The sequence below is a fragment of the Limulus polyphemus genome, unplaced genomic scaffold (genome assembly GCF_000517525.1).
Source record: "Limulus polyphemus unplaced genomic scaffold, Limulus_polyphemus-2.1.2 Scaffold438, whole genome shotgun sequence".
In the NCBI taxonomy this organism is placed as follows: Eukaryota; Metazoa; Arthropoda; class Merostomata; order Xiphosura; family Limulidae; genus Limulus; species Limulus polyphemus.
The window spans coordinates 31,856-52,498 of NW_013666048.1; the positions used below are offsets into that span (position 1 = coordinate 31,856).

General features: G+C 31.1%; 1 protein-coding gene across 1 annotated transcript in view; it reads right to left on the reverse strand.

Moving 5' to 3' along the window:
• LOC106458269 (peroxisome assembly factor 2-like) overlaps positions 1-20,643 on the reverse strand; it is a 68,283-nt gene that overhangs the window by 24,270 nt on the left and 23,370 nt on the right. Inside the window, exons 5-13 of the mRNA XM_022384445.1 lie at positions 14,945-15,038; positions 14,000-14,151; positions 12,933-13,044; positions 10,183-10,255; positions 7,902-7,979; positions 7,007-7,164; positions 4,947-5,048; positions 3,336-3,412; positions 1,481-1,613 (exon numbers count right to left, since the gene is read on the reverse strand). Of these exons, the coding sequence (XP_022240153.1) occupies positions 1,481-1,613; positions 3,336-3,412; positions 4,947-5,048; positions 7,007-7,164; positions 7,902-7,979; positions 10,183-10,255; positions 12,933-13,044; positions 14,000-14,151; positions 14,945-15,038 (979 nt within the window). The remainder of the gene's footprint in view (positions 1-1,480; positions 1,614-3,335; positions 3,413-4,946; positions 5,049-7,006; positions 7,165-7,901; positions 7,980-10,182; positions 10,256-12,932; positions 13,045-13,999; positions 14,152-14,944; positions 15,039-20,643) is intronic.

Sequence of the window (20,643 nt, forward strand, 5' to 3'; positions counted from 1 at the left end):
TATATATATATATATATATATATATATATATATATGTGTGTGTGTGTGTGTGTGTAATGTATTATAATTGAAATGTGACTGTACATTACAAAATACAGTCCATTAGAACACAGACAAGACACTTTGTAAAGACCAGTTTTATATTTTTTATAGTATTGATCATAGAGTAACATGTGTGCATGTGCACCACATGATTGCAACTTATGTAATGTTAATTAGGCACAGTTGAAAGGTCAATAAAATAAATATATATATAGATGTATACTGTTATACATTTGTGGTTTTGTGTTATAATTTGTAGTCATTCTAGAACAAAAAAAGCTTAGTATATATTTATTTCCTAATTTTGTACGGTGGTTACAGGGTCAGTCAGCTCAACCAAACCCATACAGAGACACAACAGTAAAAATACAGATAAAATATAGATTTTTCTAACAGAAAAACGTTTGTTAATTATCTAGAGGTTATAAAGATTTCACATGTGAAATCTGACAATTTTCTGATGCATAAAAGTATTTTTAATCTTCAAAATCAAAATTACTTTGCATTGGATGGTCAACATTTGAAAAGAAAAAAATGCACAAGCAAATCATTACATATAAAATATTAAAATGTAATAAAAGATCTTATATTTTGTCTACTAAAGCCTTGTAATGTTTACTGATAATCTGCAAAATTTCATGAAGATCCTCCTACTGTATTAAAAGTTATAGTATGAAAACTACAGTAAGCACAAAATGGTTATGAGGTCGGTCCCTGGGGCCAGCCTGGAGTGAGAGTTAACTGAACATAACAGTAGTAATAATTGTTGTTTAGCATCCTATTACTAATTTTGTGTTGAACTAGTACTACACTAGTAATTACGTGCTGACCTAGTATTACAGTAGAACTCATGTGTTGAACTAGTACTACACTAGTAATCATGTGTTGACCTAGTATTACAGTAGAACTCCTGTGTTGAACTAGTACTATACTAGTAATCACATGTTGACCTAGTATTACAGTAGTACTCCTGTGTTGAACTAGTACTATACTAGTAATCATGTGTTGACCTAGTATCACAGTAAAACTCCTGTGTTGAACTAGAACTATACTAGTAATCACGTGTTGACCTAGTATTACAGTAGAACTCTTGTGTTGAACTAGTACTATACTAGTAATTATGTGTTGACCTAGCATCATACAACTAATCCTGAGCTGACCTAGCATAATTATGGTAGTCCTGTATTCATCTAGTATTATACTAGTAATTCTTGTTGATCTATGAATCACATTGGAAATCCTTGCTGATCGATTACACAAACCCTGATGAAAATTGTCAGCGAGGGACAAGAACTGGTTGTCACAAACATAATACACAAAACATTATGTCATATTAAAACTACATCATAATTGGGCATCATAGCAATAATCCCTGGCGATCTATAATATGTAATAAACAGCCCAAGATTGCTTCACCTATAGTAAGTTTCTAACTTACCTTTGGTGCACCTATAGCTTCAGCATGTTTAGCTTGTAAGAATTCTAATGATTCCAAAAGGTCTTTTTGTAAAAGCAAAATTCCAGCATAACAAATGTCCTCCTCTTCTTCTGTATTGAGTGAGAAATCTTTTCTGCAGTAAAGAAAGTGGTTTGAACTAAACATGTCTTTTATTTCACATATCTACTGATTAAAATATAAGTAGATTTGAAGAATACATTAAGTATATTAATACCTCAAAATCTTTTTTTTTTTTTTTCATATTTCATACCTTAACAATGTAGAAGATTGCTACACAAACACACATTTATACACAAACTACAATTAGAACCTCAAATGTAAACAAACAATAAATCTTACTTTAAAATATATAAGAAACTATTTCCTCAAAACTAACACCTTAGTAATTCTATTAATAATTCTTTAGAATTTAACTTTTTAAATAATTATTGTATGAATATGCAAACCTTACTTTTAAATTCGTTTTTAATAACTAAATTTGTTTGTTATTAATCTACATTTCAAAAGTTTTAATCATATTTCATCTCTACAATTATATGTTTCATGATGTCATAGTGTGAAAATGCTTAAATTAGGAAAGTAAGTAAAAAAAAAATCATAAAATGTGGTAAAAATGTAAAGTAACAATTAACTTTAAACATTATAAACAGTAAACAGAGACCAACGTTTATTTTCTGTAAATCAAAACCAACAACACCTTTTATTCTTTCTATAACTTATGAGAGCAGCATGATTATGATGACAAAAAATGATGTATTGAATCATCAGTTTTGAGTTCTACCAGATTATAACATATAGCAATTGAAGCTAAGTAAATCTTATAGGTGTAGAGAGACATAATGACCCTTTGTCATACAAAATGTTCTAAAAATTTATAGAAATAATTAACCCTAAAATACTAATGGCATTCTAATCCTATTTTTTTCTAAACTATTTATGCATCAAATTTCTTATGGACCCATGACTTTGTTAACTATAGGGTTCTTAAATAATGTACAAGTCAGCCACATAAAAATTAAACAAACACACCTTCAATATCACAATTAATTATATTATTTGCTGCTGGGATTTACTATATACTTCACACAGAAAGAAAATTAAAAGATATATCACCCAATTTCTTAGTCAGTTAAATATAGCAAGTGCTGTAACAGGTAAAACTGTAAAATTTCTCAACGTGATACAATATGCAGACCCCATTGGTGGTGATGCATAAAAACAAATCATTAATTTGATGATTAGTAACATTTTACAATTTTTGTTGTTTTCTTTTAAGCAAATGCCAAACGTTTCATGATATTCTTCATAGAAGTCTTAACAAGAACAGTAGAATAGATATTCTTATTCTGAGCTACTTAAAAGCACTACATAAAACAATAATGGCTTTCTTAAGACATTTTTATGAGATAAATTTAGGGTTACTTAGGGTGAAAATGTATGAACATTCAGAGATGTTTCCAAAAATATATTATAATAAATTTTCAATATTAAGACTATAAATCTTCCTTATCTGATATTAAAAACAAGATTACTTAGCATATGCCTGGAGATGTAGATGCTGATGTTTTAGCCCTACATCAGGTGGTTCTTCTGAAATGTTATTATAAAAGGAAATAGAAATCCTGCCTCAGTTCATGTACATGAACCAGGCCAAGGTCGGTGCTGTTATCAGCTAGACTTCCTGGGAAACAGAATACATTTTGTTACTTTAGGGCTTTTGTGAAATGTTATGGATTTTTAGGAGGACTTAAAAATTTTGGAATTTAGAGCTACTGGAAGTACTGTAATAGACATTGATCCAGGATGTAGCAAAAGAAACACAAATCTAACTTACACAGTTTTCCTAATTCTTCTGTAGGCACACCAAACAGCCTGAGAAACAAGAGCTGAGAAGTCTCCCAACACAAAACCCTGGGTGTAAGAGTAATGAGAAAGAAACTAGTTATAGTTCAATGTATTAATCTTTGTAAGATACTTCTACCACTAAACCTCACATTTACTTCTCTCAGATAAAATGTTATATATCACTTACATTCTATTTACAAGCAGTCTTTGAATAAGAAAAAAACTTGTTTCAATATAATGAATCAACTGCCTTGAGAACTAATGTCTTGGTTCAGTAGCTAAGGTATCAGTTAATTCAGGCACTGAAACCAGTTGAAGTAATAACTGAAATATCTGTAAATTATCAGCTTGACTCTAGCTCAAGCAGTAGCAAAGGTGAATATGAATTATTGGCTTGACTCTGGCTCAAGCAATAGTTGAGATATCCCTGAATTACTGATAGTTTGATTCTTAATAGTTAAAGCCAAAGCAAAAATATTGTAATTCTTTGAGTCAATATTAAGTAGTAGCTGAAATACTCATGAATTAATGACTAATAAATTAGCAGTTGAAATATTCATGAACTAATGATTTGATTCTATCTCAATGTAATTTAAATATAATGACTTGATAGTAGTGTAGTGGGATGTAATTGAGCATTAAATGTGAAACATAAAAACAAAAATATCATAATTAAACAATTACCTATCAAGTCAAATCTTATACTGTTTGTTGAAGAAGAATATTTTGGTGGTAATATTGTTCAGGTATGTTGTCACTGTAAATATTATTACTGTGTTGTAAGTGTTGGTCAAAAAAAAGCAGATTTAAAATCTAAATGAAAATGGGAGCAAAAATGAAAACAGTGTTCAGACCAAATAATATATTTTTGCTCAACAAGTAAAAACTATTCAGATTTCATACACATTGATTTCATTGTAATTTACTACCAAAGTAAAAAATATCATTTTCAAGTTTCTTAATAAATTAGTTAATAATGCCCAGAAAATTGAAAATAATTTTTAATTTACTTTACTATATTAACTTGTTTCACCCAGTGAACACTGTACTTTTTTCTAACTTGTTATTCTCTGAATGTTTCTTAAACTTGTTTATGATTTAAAGCCAGAAGTTAACTAAACGAGCAAACATTCAGTTGGTAAAATTTATTCCACCATAGTTGTACATCTGTCTGTTGTGAGGAACTGGTTAAAGCAATTTCAAAGGAAATTGGTAGAAGAGATCCTAAGGGTCTGAAAAAGTTCTAGTTTAAATGGATGACATCAGACAAATGGTTTGAGGAAGGCAACCATTTCAGTTTTACTACCTTAATGCCACAAATGTGGGCTCAATTGAGTGAGGTGGTTAGTTGTAAAAGCTGAATCTAAATGAAAGTGATGTTTAATATTGTTCATAGCACATGTAACTTTGCATCACATGAACAGTTCATGTGCTACAGCTCAAAATACATGGAGGCAGCTCGCACCCTCATTTACAGCATTATTATTTAAGTCTGGCATTACTGGGTGTATATTTATTGGTTTTTAATACATTAAGCTTTAAGCCAAAAAATATATATATTTTTTTTTTACAGTGAATAAAACATTAAAAATAAACTGACTGCTGTTCTCTGAGCCAGGTATGAGGCACTGACATCATTTCCTCTAGGACAAACTTCCAAGAATCCTTCTATCATTGCTTTTCTCTCTTTTTCATTTGGTGGCTGTTTAAAGAAAAAATTGTATTACGAGATAAAACTTTGTAGTCATAACAGCAAACTATAACTAATAAACAGCCATTATTCATACATGACAACAAAGTAACAGTTTAAATTACTGAACACTTGATCTTAGGGATAAAACCTATTAACTCTTTTGTTACACACAAAACTATCAAGATTTTTTTTTTGTTAGAAATGAAACTTTGTATTCTAAACCTTATTGAAAAGTAAATTCATTTCAATAGTAGCAACTAACATACATAATATTAATTTGGCCATTTTCTGATTAACGTGGTCTTCTATCTTAAACTTTGTTTATTTTAAAGTACTAAGCTACACAATAGGCTATCTGTGCTCTACCTACGGTGGGTATCAAACCGAGTTTTTTAAAAGTTATAATACAAATGCCTTATAGCTGAGTTCAAGTTATTTTTTAAACACACAAATTTATGATTCTATTTTAGGTACAACCTGAAAAGATGTTTTAAATACAAATAAAAGTTTTAATAATTAATATTTTTGTTGGTTAATACTTTTTTACAGTCACTTACCACAAATTAAGTTCATCAAAAATTGAGTTATTTCTTAACCAGTCATTCTACAAGTACAAGTACCACGTTATGAATTTCATCTCCTGAAAATTATTTATATTCTTCAACCGGCAGGATATCTATTTTTATTGATGATCTTATTAATAATCCTCAGCAGTTCCAACCATCATATGCCCAAACCATTATTTCATTTGCCAAACAGAATGTTTATTTACTAATATTCTAATGGCTGTACATTTTTCTTATGATATACATGTAATAAAATATAAAAATGCTTTGTTTGGTTTTTTATATTTGTGCAAAACTACTCAAGAGCTATCTGTCTCTAATTTTGAACCGATAAACTAGAGGTAAGGCAGCTAGCTAATCAGTAGCATTCACTAGTAACACTTGGTTTACCAAATAGCAAAATTTTAGCAATTCTTGTCATGCACTCATAGCTCAAAAGTGTGGAGCTCAAATTTATTTTTTTTCTTGAGAATGGGATGTAAACAATATACCTGCAGATTCATGGTTCGACACACTAACACTTGAAACGCTCTTGAGACCATAAAAGTGTTTTTTAAAAATATATTAAATGAGACTTAATTTTTTCACCTTGAGGTCAAAGTTAATTTGTTACTTTAAGTTTACTGAGCTTTGTTTCATTATTGTTTCTTAGTGGTTGTTCTCCACAAATTCATGCAATTAAATGCTGTGTATAAATATATGCCAGAGTACGAGATGACTTAAAAGTTTAATTATAAAATAATGATTTTTAAAAACAATCAATATTATCTTTATGCTAAATTTTCGAAAAAACAAAAAATCATCTCATTTAACAACTACAAGTTTAGTAAATCTCAATGAAAATAGAAAATAAGTTTTAATAAAAGAAAAATAGCCTTTATAACTGAAAAATTTAGAATTTTTTTCCTGATGATATTAATGTCTTTTTTTGTTAATAAAATAAACTAAACAAAAATTAATTACAACATTAAACTCACAACATCAAATAGTATAATTTCCAGGGTACATTTTAAGGCTTGTCTTTATCCTTCATTAATCAACAGTTAAGACAATTTATTATGTTTACAACTCTACATTTTCCTAAAAAAAAAGTATAAATGTGATTAACTTCTTTACTGTCAAGCTAGAACAAATTCATAAAATAAAAATAACACAGTAATGAAAGAAAAAAGTTTCTCTTCTTATTTCTGAATGAAATATTTAATGTTTATTTCATTAAAAAAAATATTAATTTTTATCTTGTAACAATAACATGAAACAAAAGTAGAATTAAAAAAAAAAATATATATATATATTGCCCTTTGATATTTTCTCTTGTATGATGTTAAACATTTTCATAGCTAGAAACCAAAATCCTTGCTTTGTCTAGATAATTTGATCAATTATGGTCTTAAGCCTTACCTTCACTTTAATAAGATGTAAAAAAGTACCAGAAAATTCTACACTCAACACCTTTGACTGGGATTCTGAAGTAGTAGCTATAATAATTACTGGCCACTGAGTGCTACTGACATTGAGAGACTTGATGGTGTTACAAAATGTGTTCAGTACACGAGGGTCTGAAAGAGTTAGTTTATTACAGACAAATTGTACAAGTTCTATACTAATTATCTAAACTATTAGATAATAAAAAAAAACTGTCAAAATGTTAACTCAAATTAATTGGCATAAAATCTCAAAGCCTCACTTAAAACAGATAATAGTATAATCTTGAAGTATAACTCAAAGCAAAGAGTTAACAGAGAAACATCAAAATATTATTGAGAACAGTAACAGTTCAAAATATCACTTGAAAAAGTTAACAGTGAAACCTCAAAGTGTTACTTGTAACAAACAATTAACATTAAAATCTCAAAGTATCACTTGAAACACAAAGTTGACAGTAAAATTTAAAATATGACTTGAAACAGTTAACAGTAAAGGCTCAGTGTCACTTGAAATAGGAAGTTAAAAATAAAACCTTAAAGTGTAACTTCAACCAAACAGTTGACACTATATATGATTAATTCATAACAAACATACTTTCGAAACACTGTTTATACAACTGATGTTAACTCCTAATAACTGAAAATTTTTGTTGACACATAAAAGACAACCTAGGAAAAGAAAAATTATATCACAGTATTAACATATAATAATTTCCAATATTCTTGTGAATTTTTTATCAAACTAGTTTGTAACCCTCACAAAAACTTATATAAAAATATACATCAAATTACCATCCAATAGTTTATTTTTTCTTTCAACAACTACCTAAATAACTGTTACATACATACATACATAAAATTATGCTCACCATCACCCAAAAGTTCTTTCTCCTTTCCAACAGCATCTACATCTTTCAGGGCCAAAATGCATGGAGCAAACATTGCCGCTGCAGTATTGATAATAAAGTCAGTGGAAATACAAGTCAATTAAAAAATATTATACAAAAAAAACAAGACTTTACTTTCAACTCACCACAGCCCAAAATATTTTAAGTAATTACATTAAATTCAACCACACCTGCACCTTTTATAGATAAACAGAACATCTTGATATTTATAAAATCCTTTACAAGGATTTTGATAAAAGTAAGCTTAACAAACTACTTTGATAAGTTAATATCCAAAAAAACCCACAGAAAATAAGCCTGAATTTCTTGGTATTGGTAACTTTGTCTCCTTTAATAGTAAATTGCTAAAAAAATGATGTAACACCAGATAATTTCTTACCTTTTCACTCAGTTTATAATATTTCTGCATGATTACTAATTCCATGTAACTTTATAAAACAAAATATTTTTTTGCAGAAAAATTCAGTGTTGAAATCTTACAGAATATTCTGTCTAATTAACCATTTTTACTTATTTTGTTTGTTTTTTGTCTGAATATGTCTATAACTAGATAAAATACATAAAATGCAAAAGATGGTTTAGAGTAAGATAAAACAAAACACCGTAGCCAAATATGTAAGTAAACTTGATATTTTCCCCCATAACATAAAATATATATTTTGCAAAATCAGTTTTGGGATAGAGACATTATATGGAATGGTCAAGACATCTGGTGAGGAAAGAGATAATGAATAAATTACATGCTACAACAGTATAAAAAAAAAACATCTATATAAACCATAAATATCAAACTTTGTACCTGCAAGATGAAAATAATTTAGCCATACTTAACAAAAAAATCAGGACATGAAGACCATTTTTGAAATTACTTGTCATTAACATCTCTGAGAATTTAATGCTGGAAAATAATCAGTTACTACAAAAATAAACTTCTTATAACATAGGTTATCAAAAATGTCTGAAATCTCTACAGTTAGTCAGCATTTGTAAGTTACCATAAATTCAGCTTGACTGATAGGTATTATATTACTTTCTAACAAGTTTTAACTGTGTAACAAACACTTCTCCTTTCAACAAATCAATAATAGTTAAAACTTCCAAATATAATCTTTATTAGTTTTGACTTTTCATTACTTTCATTTTTACATTTACATCTACCCCCACCTCTCCTCCAGTTAATGGTATCTTATCAAATGAATTAGTGATGTAAAAATATTTATTTAACTTCCCTTCAGAGCTTGAGAACTCTTTAATAATTACCAATACTCTTCACCTTAGTGCTGGAGAATCCTAGGAACTAACAATCTGGCATCTTATTGTTACAGAACTCTAATAATTAAAAATCTGACATTGTGTTAATGCTTAAGAACACTAATCATAAGCAATTTGGCATCTTAGTGTTAGAGAACTCTAATATCTACCAATCTAGCATCTTAATGTTAGAGAACCCTAATAATTATTAATCTGGCATCTTAGTGTTAGAGAACCCTAATAATTATTAATCTGGCATTTTATTGTTAGAGAACCCTAATAATTATTAATCTAGCATCTTAGTGTTAGAGAACTTTAATAACTACCAATCTAGCATCTTATTGTAAGAGAACTCTAATAATTACTAATCTGGTACTTTAGTGTTATAGAGCCCTAATAACTACCAATCTGGCATTTTCTTAGCACTTGAGAACCCTAATAACTATCAACTCAGTGTTGTTTCCCCTTCCCAGTAACGATCACTCAAACACCATCTCACTGCTAGAGAAACTTACTACTAACTATCATTCCAACCTCATCTTAGCACTAGAGATCTCTAGTGACTATCACTGTGACATTATTTTCATTCAGAAGGTTTTTTACAACCATCAATATGGTATCACTTCTGTACTTTATAACCCTAACAAGTATCACTCTCACATCACCTTCCTCCTTTTTTTATTGTATACTTCTCAATATTAAGTTTTTATTCTTTTTGTTATACAAGTGATGGTCAGATTTTCTTAGCTAAAAATTTCAAGAAAAACAGTCCAATGAATTTTATGATGTAGACTAATTCATAATTCATATTTAGTATTTAAATGCACAGTCACTGCAAGCTATAGCATAGATCTGCTGACAGATTTTTCTTTCTTTTTAAAAATAAAGTTTTTCTGATTGATTCACATGACTCTTGGTCTTTGATTGCTAAATATGAAGTTAACTTGGCAAAAGTATGTGTAATGTTTTAGATAACTGCTGTTAAACATACTCTTTTGTAGCATAGCTTTTAGACGATTTTCAGTGGAACCAGGGGAATCTCCTGTGACTTCATAGCAATTGATCTAAAAAAATACATGTAACAAAACAAAAATCAGCATCCGTGTAATCTATAATATAAAAAAAAAACAATTATCTTGATTTAAAGAAAACATGTAAAAGTCTAGCTTTGGGCACAATAAAATATATCAAAAGGCAAAATTTGTAGCACTAATGTTACCACACTGAATTAACACTAATATAAACACAAGAATAAAATGTATGAAAGTGAATAAAAAATTAAAATTCGGCATTTAATAAAGTACAGAACTGGAAAAGTATTCAGAGAATGCAACACCCCACCCTTCAGAATTTTTACTTTTAGCATATAATCAGTAAAATATGCACTAAACAATTCCTTACATTTACAAATGTAACTATAGGTGTGAAGATACTCTATCCCAATTTATTCTTGAGTATTAATTGATAATCTCAATCTGCTATCATTATAAAAAAGTGATTGATCTTAAGTGGGAATTTGACCTTTGAGGTACATTAATACTGATTACTAAACAGGTGTACACCACAGTTAATTTAAAATCACCACAAGAGGACTCAACATATAAGAAATCTTCTAATTTATAAAGCTAAGTCCACTCAGTGTAGTGAGTTCAGCATACAACTTCTTTGTTTATTTGAAGTTAAGCACAAAGCTACACAATGGGCTATCTGTGCTTGGCTATCGAAACCCGGATTCTAGCATTGTAAGTCTGCAGACATACCGTTGTGCTACTGGGGGGGGGGGGGGGCTTATACAACTTTTACTGACTCTTTGAAATAGAATATCTGATTAAGTTAAAGTCCAATAAAAAAGTGTGATAGTGTAGATTATGTAAAGAAAGTGCTTGTCATGAAATATATTCTTTGAAATTTCTGTTATTTAGTAAGGATTAAAGAAATATTTGTGAAAGATTAATTGATAGGGACAAGCCAAATTAGGTAACAATATTTTTCTTAATATTTTTGGTTCAAGTCAATTTATATATGACAAATATAATTGCTTTTCAATAAATTATAAGTTATTTTACTTATGTGCATTTTTTCAATATGACAAACTTAACAATAACGTATAATACATTTAAGTCACTTGAATATTTTGCCATCGCCTACTGTACTTTAAGCCTTATAAAGCTTACCTGATGTCTTGTCATAAGAGAAAATGCAGCTTTCAAACAAATAATTTAACACAACACCATTTTCAGAAATGAAAGGAACATCTAAAGAAACTATGAACAATACTTCCAGATATGTGGTTTGTTCCAAAATCTTCTAAACTTTCTAATAAAGTCTTTTATTCTTCTCTGCACGAGCTAGGTTTTGTCATCACCTTCTCATGAAACCATAAATTACTTTTCACACCACATTATTCACTATACACTGACATAATTAGTTTACAACATTTATTTCAATGTACAGTGTTATTTTAAACTTTGCCTGTAGCTAGTTTGAAAACCGAATTTTGTTAGTAGTTGTTCAATCACCTGCTGTGAGCTCATAAAAAAGTGGGAACCAAGATGTGGCACTAATAAAACTCAGTGAGAAACATAGCTTTGAAAATTATATTCTCAGGGAATAATTATATCTAAGCAAATATGAACCTTTGTTTGGGGATGGGCAGAAAAAACTGATAACTTCACTGTTTACATGCAAGACTTCTCAGAACTATGCAGAAATGTAAAAACATAAACGTCAAATATTATTTAGTAAAAAATTGTTGAAATACATTTAGAATTATTTCTTTACTTAAATTTTGAAAATTGATGAATTTGACACCTGAAATGTGGTCACTGTCCCAAAAATTGTCAAGGTAAATAAGCTAGATAAAACATTAGTAGACTTTATAAATTTAAATTAGTACCTATTTCTAATAATATACATGCACAGACTTCAGTATATAACATTTATTGTTCAGAACTTACTCTTTTTATTTTCTTTTATAACAGTAATGTCAGGAGACAATTATAGACATATCTTGAAAGATAGAGAGAGACAGTAAGACACGTCATGTGGGTGTAGAAAATTTTGTAATATCTCAGTAAAGCAAGAAGATTGGATGCTCAAATTTTATATTCTGGCTTGTCAATATATAACGTACAAGCCTGTAAATAGTTAGAGGCTGCAATCCATAAGAAGGCAGAAAGAAAAATTAAAATGGGGAATTCAAAGCACAGACGAGTGTCACGTGACACAGGGAAGGGAAGAATAAGAATTTATTTCAATATTTTCTTTTGAAATTCAAAAAAATGTTTTAATGCCACACTTATTGACATACATTAATAATAAAATTGTTTAACTAAATTTTGAATGTAACTCTGTGAAAAAATCTATTATTTCTTTGTCTTACTTTAAGTTATTTTAACTTTCAGGGATTGTTTTTACTTTAATATTCTTAACTTTTTTTAGCTTACAGGGTGAACTTCACATTTCTCTTATCAGTTCAATACACTAATATTTAAAAAATGAATAAGCTGAATGGTGCAGTTCATCTGTTTTAAACAAAAATTAAGTTTCTGTAACTACATTTTAGAAGCACCTTTGAAGTACAACCAACACTTTAATATTAATGTTGACTATAATTATTTGTATTATTTTTTGCTTTACACGAATACATAAAATAATGGAACCAAAATGAAAATGTAACAGTGTAATTAGAAAATATTCTAATAATTAAAGTTTATTGCTTTCTGATGTTTGCATCTGTACCTGGTAAAAATGCATGTTAAGACGCCGAGAAAGAGCTTTGACAACAGTTAACTTTCCACAGCCTGAGGGACCACTCAGCAGTATGCAGGGGCTAATTTTTGTTCTTGATTTTCTAAAAAAAATATATCTTTGTTAATAATGTACAACAATAAAAACTAACAGATGACAAATAAAGACCAATATCCTCAATAAGAAAAACAAAGTGATTATTTTTAAAATTTCAAACATACAGACTTCAGATTAAATGTCGGTTAAATTAGACCAGCCTGGAATATATCCCACAATAATCTCACAAGAGTTTCAACAGACCTGGAAGTGCTTAGATTAAGATGAGCTGAATTTGTAAATCATATAGCACAAATAATACCAGGAAGAATACTTCATTTAATTTGATGTTATGTTTGTCACACAACCAGTTCATCTATGATTAAATTATTTCTTAACCAATCATTCTATAACTAACAAATGCAAAATCATTAATTTTAAGAAACTGAGGGGGCCTTACAGACATTATTTTATAACAGTGACTTACCATGTCACAGCTATATTATTACAAATTTTAACTTATTTCACAAAGTGTTACTAATTCAAGAATAACTATAGTAAAACCTCATTCCACAAGCTTTAAAGGTGGCTGGCTAAGTGCAATGTTACTATGTGATTTCACTTTTTTTTCCAAAGGAAAAGAAAACTAAAACAAAATATTCTAAAAACAAAAATCAAAGCTTTATCAACACTGGCACACAAACTTGAAGTAAGATTTCTACTTGTTTTAATGGACTTGCTTTTGTGTGGCACACTCTAGATTTTTTCTGCACCCTAAATAAACTTTTACTATACAGTAAGGGTTCAGTGCATACATGAATTCTAGTTTTTTAAGTTACACTACGAAAAAGCTTTAGACTGTGTAAGCCAGACTTACTAGTAAAACTTGCTTTGAAAGCTCTGCAAAAACAAAATTGAAAATAAGACAAGTTCTATATCATTGAAATACTGCTAAAAGAGAAAAAACAAAGAAGCTTAAAAATATAGGCATTATAAGTTATACGTTATCAAAGAAAACTCACTCAGAATTCAAAAATGGAGTTACAAGGAGCTCAAGATGTTCCACATACTCTAAAATACCTGGTGGTTCTGCAGAATACCATATTGGATGATATGGTACAGAAGAAAAGAAGGAGTCCACTGTCCTGGGTATATAAGACTGAGACGTTCCTACCTACACAAACAAAAACAGTCAGATGATTCTTACTGAAGTGCTAATTTGCTTAGTAACTTATAATCTTGAGTGGGTTATTAACAAAGGAAAAGTAAACAATCAAGAAAAGGAAAAAGCAGTCAGATAACTTACAGAATTCCCAGTTTGCTTAGTAATTTAAAATCTTGAGTGAGTTATTAACAAAGGAAAAGTAAACAACAAGAAAGGAAAAAGCAGTCAGATAACTTACAGAATTCCCAGTTTGCTTAGTAATTTAAAATCTTGAGTGAGTTATTAACAAAGGAAAAGTAAACAAACAAGAAAAGGAAAAAGCAGTCAAATAACTTACAGAATTCCCAGTTTGCTTAGTAATTTAAAATCTTGAGTGTGTTATTATAAAAAGAAAACTACTTTTTGAATTTTGAAGCTAAAGGCTTTATACCACTGAAAATAATAATGTCTTGTTGCTAAAAGTTCTGAAATTCAACACTATGAAATGTTACAATATATTTCAGTTATCTATTTGTGCCATGAGACAAATAAAAAACTGCAATAATACAGTTAAAACTGTTAAGATAAATATATAAATATTTATCCATAGCAAAAAAAAAAAGAAACATGTACATATATTTTTTTTTCATTAATAATCCACATTTTTATATCACACATTTTTTTTTGCATTTACACACACACACACATACATACATATATATATATATTATTTTTTTTTGATTTTATAAAAGTTGGACCTTAAATTTATTGGTAGTCACTATCTTATAAAAAAAAATGTTCCAAACAAAAGTGAATATCCTACAGTATATAAATAGGTGTGGCCCTTCTTAGCACGATATCCCAAAGACGATGGGGGACCCTCTACTAGAACAACTCTATAGTAGACAACTGGACACCTGGAAGAAAAAAGCATTGAATGTGAAATCTCAGTACACAAACAGAGACTTGACAAAAGTAAACAGACATCCAGTTTTAAAAAACAAAAGCTTATTCTGAAACCATAGACAGCAATAGTTGGTAAAATTTCAGTAAGGTTAATGCTTTGTGGTGCAGCCTTTTTCTTTATGCAGAGCAGTAATGATCTTACACACAGTGTGGACAAGATCAGCATTACTTGTCTGAAAGATTTCAGCCCATTCTTAGCACAGAATCTATATTAAAGAGTCTTGTGAAGTGAAATTACTGGAATGCTTTCACATGAATTGGTCAAGGATAGCCCATACATGCTCAAGGGGGATCATGTCTGATGATTAGTCAGGTTATAGCAGGGTTGTGATGCTTTGACTCTCTTTCCATCTCAGGGGTGTCTAATTACTTATGTCACATTTTTGCATAATTTGGCTAACAAAAGATATTCTTAACTTTCATGCATCTAGTGGAAAAAGAATTAATAAATATTATGACCATTGCTAATTAGGTCTATACAGTCACACTTTTATATCAGAAAATCTATAGCAATATATTATCACAGAACTTAACATGATTGATGTTAAAATCTTCGTTAGCTGAAAATGTATTTCTAATACATACCACTGCGCACAGAACAACTTGATACCTTTGTGCATCTACCAACGAGATATGCATGCCACTAGCTACTTCCCACCTAAAAACATGTGTTTAACATGAACTGTACTAGAGCATGATGTTACCATTATGTGACAATAGCTCTCCACCAATAGGAGGGTGACACAACCTCCTTGCATAGTAGCTTCCCCTAAGAACTTGCACTAAAATTAACTTTATTATTAGATAAGCAAAAAAAAGTGCATCATAAGTGGAGAGGACAGGTGGGAAGAGGTGAGTATTTATAGAATTAGATTTTCAGGTAAAGAAAATGTTAACTTCCAAAGCAATGCTTCACCTTCATACACAAAACAACTAGAATCTCACAAAACAATGGTGGAGGGGCTTGGGCAAACATTAAATGTGAAAAAGGCTGTGAGCATCAATATCCAGGGAAGAATACACAAACTGAAGGAGCTGGGGACCCATTTAGTAAGGGTAGAAGGCAAGAGGCTCCTGGACAAAGAGGGGTCAGAAAGGGAGACAGACATTCTTGCTAAGTAACAATGAACAGCCTGAACTGGACATAATGAAGGAATCTAGATCCAAAAAAGCATAGAGGTGAGAAATCAAAGGGAGAGAAATAATAATTACCTTCCCAAGTAGTTGAAGTCTTAGGAAGAAAGGCCCAGTAGGGTAAAGAAGTAAGTATGGTGGAACAAAGTACAGGAAGCATTAATGGCACAAATAACCAAATAATGATGAATACAGGTGATAAGGAGAAGGAAATATGTCTTCAGAAAAAGATGGTGTAAGGGACATGAAGCCAACTACTCCAATAGTGCATGTGTAAAACCACATTAAAGTCCTAGTGAGGCATAGGAGTAGGATGAGGAAGTCAGTGAAAAAAAAAAGGATGTGAACAAAGTGGAGAGGATAGAGGAAAAAATAAACCTGGTATTAACAGGAAAAGCAAAATGTAGTTGACAAAGACACCTGATAATCAGTAAAGGCAGAAACTGAAAATCCATGTGTGAACAACCATGTGAAAAAAGGCTGAAAAGTGAGCCACTGTAACATTGCACTGAGGAAGGGAGTGGTGGATGGACCAATGATAAAAAACTCACCACTTTTGATGATAAACAGACAGAGTTGAAGGACACCAGGAATGGAATAAGAAAAAGGTTAAACAGAGAAGCCATACCTGTGGGCAATGGACTGGACAAATCCTACACATGAGGATGAAGAAACAACACTCCTTGGTGAATAAGGGGCATGTGTGGTTGAAGCGAGAGAGAGTAAAAATGGACTAGAGGTATAGGGGGTCTGGACACCTACTGATGAAGTACAAGAAACCAGGGTTGTGCTAGCCAAAGAGGCACCACCAACAGAGCTTGACAAAGTGTGTCATGTATCAAAGTGAGGACATGGGGGAGAAGACAAAGAGGAGGGTATTCATACAGAAAAAGATGAGACCAGTCCTGGCTGAGAGCATCGACTGCCAGATCTGAAGGATGAAGACCTGGGGAAAAGAAAATGGAAAGTTTGGTGCTGAGAAGAGTGACAAAGGCATCAATGAGAGGCATGACCAAATGAAAGCAAACCCAATGAAAAACCTGAGTATGGAGAGACTACTACACAGGTAGGAGGTGCACATATGCATAGCCTAAAAGAATGAGAGGTTTGAGGAAAGAACCCTTGTGCAAAGGGTGTAAATGAGAAGCATGAATCTTGATGACAAGACATTTTATTGCTTGTAGGAGAAGAGGTGAAGGTTGAGCTAGACTGAGGTGGGAGTTGAAGAACACACCCAGATGTATCAAACATTGGGTAGGCATTAGAAAATACTTAAGCTTGACAAGCCAGCCCAGCTGAGCAGCCTCCTGCAAAATAATGTATGTATGTATGTATGTATGTATGAGAGGAGGAGTCCTCCTCTCAAGAAGGGGCAAAGAGAAGCCAATTATTCATGTAATAAAAGAACCTCAGCCCCAACTGAAGAAAACAGCAGGTGAATACCTTCATGACATAGTTGAAAACATGAGGAGTAGATGCAATGCCAAAAGGAAGAGCATGGAACTGAAAGACAATCTTGATAGATGAAATGAAGAAAATGTCTGGAAGACAGTTAGATCAGAATGGGTAAAAAAAGTGTCTGAAACATCAACTTTATTCATCAATAGTCCAGGTGAAAAGAACCACCACAGAGTAAAGAAATCCTCCATACGGAATCGAGAAATGACAAGAAATCAGTTAAGAGACAATATGTCACAAATGGATGTCAATCCCCAATCTTCTTGATGACCACAAAGAGATGAGATTCATAAACCAGAGCAGGGATAAGTACTCTCTCAATTGTATTCTTGGCCAAGATATCTAAGACTGCTTCCTCGAGACTCTGAAGATAAATGGAATCGGAGGAAGAAGGAAAAGAAAAGGGGAAAGGGGGAGGAGGAAAAGGAAGTGGAGAGATTTGTTGTTAGTGAGAACCTGAAGAACTCATTGATTGTTCAAAAATGAAGACCAAAGTCTATCAAAAAGAGACAGATGAGCTTCCACAAAACTAGACCTGACAGGGTAGTCACCAAAAAGGTGAGTAATAATCTGGATGTCAGGAAGTAGGTAAACAGGAAGAAGAAGGAACAGAAGTGCAAGGTTGTGAAAGAATAAACCAAAGTAGACAATGTGGACTGATGCTGTGCCAGTTTGGCCCAGATCTCCAGGGTGTCAGGAACACCCATGAAAACCTCTTGGTGAAGAAATGGAAACCAACAAAGATCATGGAGATGAGCATAAGGGAGGCATGCATTAGTTAGGAGAGCATTCAGTCTTAATAAGTTCCAACAACAGAGGAACCAAGTAAGGAAGGATAGAGCCGAAGAAAAGTATGATCCAATGTGGTAAAAGGAGAACAAACCTCTCCACAAAACCCCTCTTATGCACAATGAAGTGCCTCTGAAATAAGATGAAGTGATGAGAGGTAACACAGAAGTGTTGTAAGAAAAAGATAAAGATGTGAAAATTGGGAACTAGAAAGAGAAATGAAGGTTAATGGGTCTGTCCCCAAGCAGTTAAAAGAGATTCCAAAGACTGGGAATGAAAAAAAAATGACTGTAAACCAGAACAAAAGAGTCAAGTAGATGAAGGGAAAAATAAATGTTAGTACTGGTGCATAGTTGTTTGAGGAACAAGTCTGCATGGATCCTAATACCAGGCAAAGAAGGGATGAGAATGTAATCTTGAGTATGGGTTTCATACAGCAAAGCATAGGAGAAACTGAAAGACACAGGGGAAAGAAAAAGAAAGAAACATACCTGTGAAATCATGTCAAGGAAGAGATTAGAAGGGTGAAGATTTTCCTTCACAAATAAAGCTGTACCCATAGCAAAACCTGGTGAGGTGTAAAAAGTCAGTCAGAATCATCATTATCCTAGTCATGTGCAAAGTGGGGAAACACTGCTCAAATGGAAGGGAAGAGGAGGACTAATATGCATAAAAGAACACAGCATATTGAACAATGGCTGTTATTCCTCCAAAGACAGAGTCCCCAGTAGCAACAGGTCTCATGTTAGTAACATCATCGCTATCACAGAACAAAGTGGAAGTTACTGTAACTTGAGAATTCATAATAGCAGGAAATTACCAAAGGATTTTTTTTTTCCAAAATGAAGTTAAAGAAACTACAATGGTTATGCAAAAAACAAACATTAAACCAGGTAAATTTGAACAAAAGTAAACTCAGTCATAAATTATCATAAATCTCAAATAATTGTTTAATAATTTTGGAACATGCCCATTCTAGATGATGCTGAGCAAAATAATGAAGTTAATTCAAGCAAAAGTACTTAGGGGGAGCTACTGCACACGTATATTGTGTCACCCTCCTATTGTTGCATGATGATATCATGTACTAGTGCAGTCCACATTAAATGTTTTTTAGGAGGTAGCTCAAGACTAGTGGTATGCAAATCTCATAGGCTGATGCACAAATGAATCAAACTGTTGTGTGTGTAGAGCTGAAGTATCGTCTTAGAATTAAATTTCTCCATGAATAGTTCCTTTTCCAAATAAGTGCAATTTGTTAATTCTTTTTAACCACATATAAACAGTCCAAAAACTTATGAGATATTACTGTAGTCAATTTTTTTTCTTACAACACTGAATTTAACTTTGTTATCAAAAATAATAGCTATAGTTATATTATATAGCTATAATAGTTTTGTAGGTATCCCCCCCTGTTAATAACAACAGTCAATTTTTATTCTACTTTAATTCCCTGCCAATTAAATGCTTACTAGGAAAAATACAGTAGCATTCTTCCTAAGTTTTCAGTTTAGGGAAAACAGTAAAGTACAGAGACTATATTAGATATAAAATGTTGTAACATGAGGAATAAATAAATAATTTCACCCATCAACTTATAACTTAATTTCATTTTCTAAACATAAATAGTAGGCTTGGTTCACATTAGCAACAGCAATTATTTACGTAAAACCTCTTTTTCTGCTTTTGTAAGTTTCAAATATGACATACCCATCATAAATTAATGACAAATAAATAATAATAAAGAGAATGACACAATTTCTTAAATATACATTCTTAAATGATTTATTTAAAAAAAAGTTCCTTTCAAAAAATAGCTCTGTATAAAATCAAACAGCAAAGTGAGAGTTAAAGGCCTGTTTACATGAACATCAAAATTATAATTTTCCAAAATAATTAACAGTTTGGGTTGCAACCATTTATTTCCTTTAATGTTAATGAAATAGATGTCATCAAACAATGTAACAATGTCATTAAAAGTAAAAATTAAAAGATGTCTTGTATAAAGGTGAAACAAAGATACGATACGAGTATCATATCATGAAGCTGTGATACAATTGCACTGATACATCATCTGATATGATTTATGTACCTTCACAAAATTTGGCAAGCTTTCAGTAAATGTATTTTATACAGTTAAAATCAGAATTTCTAATAAAGTATTTTTACTAAAAA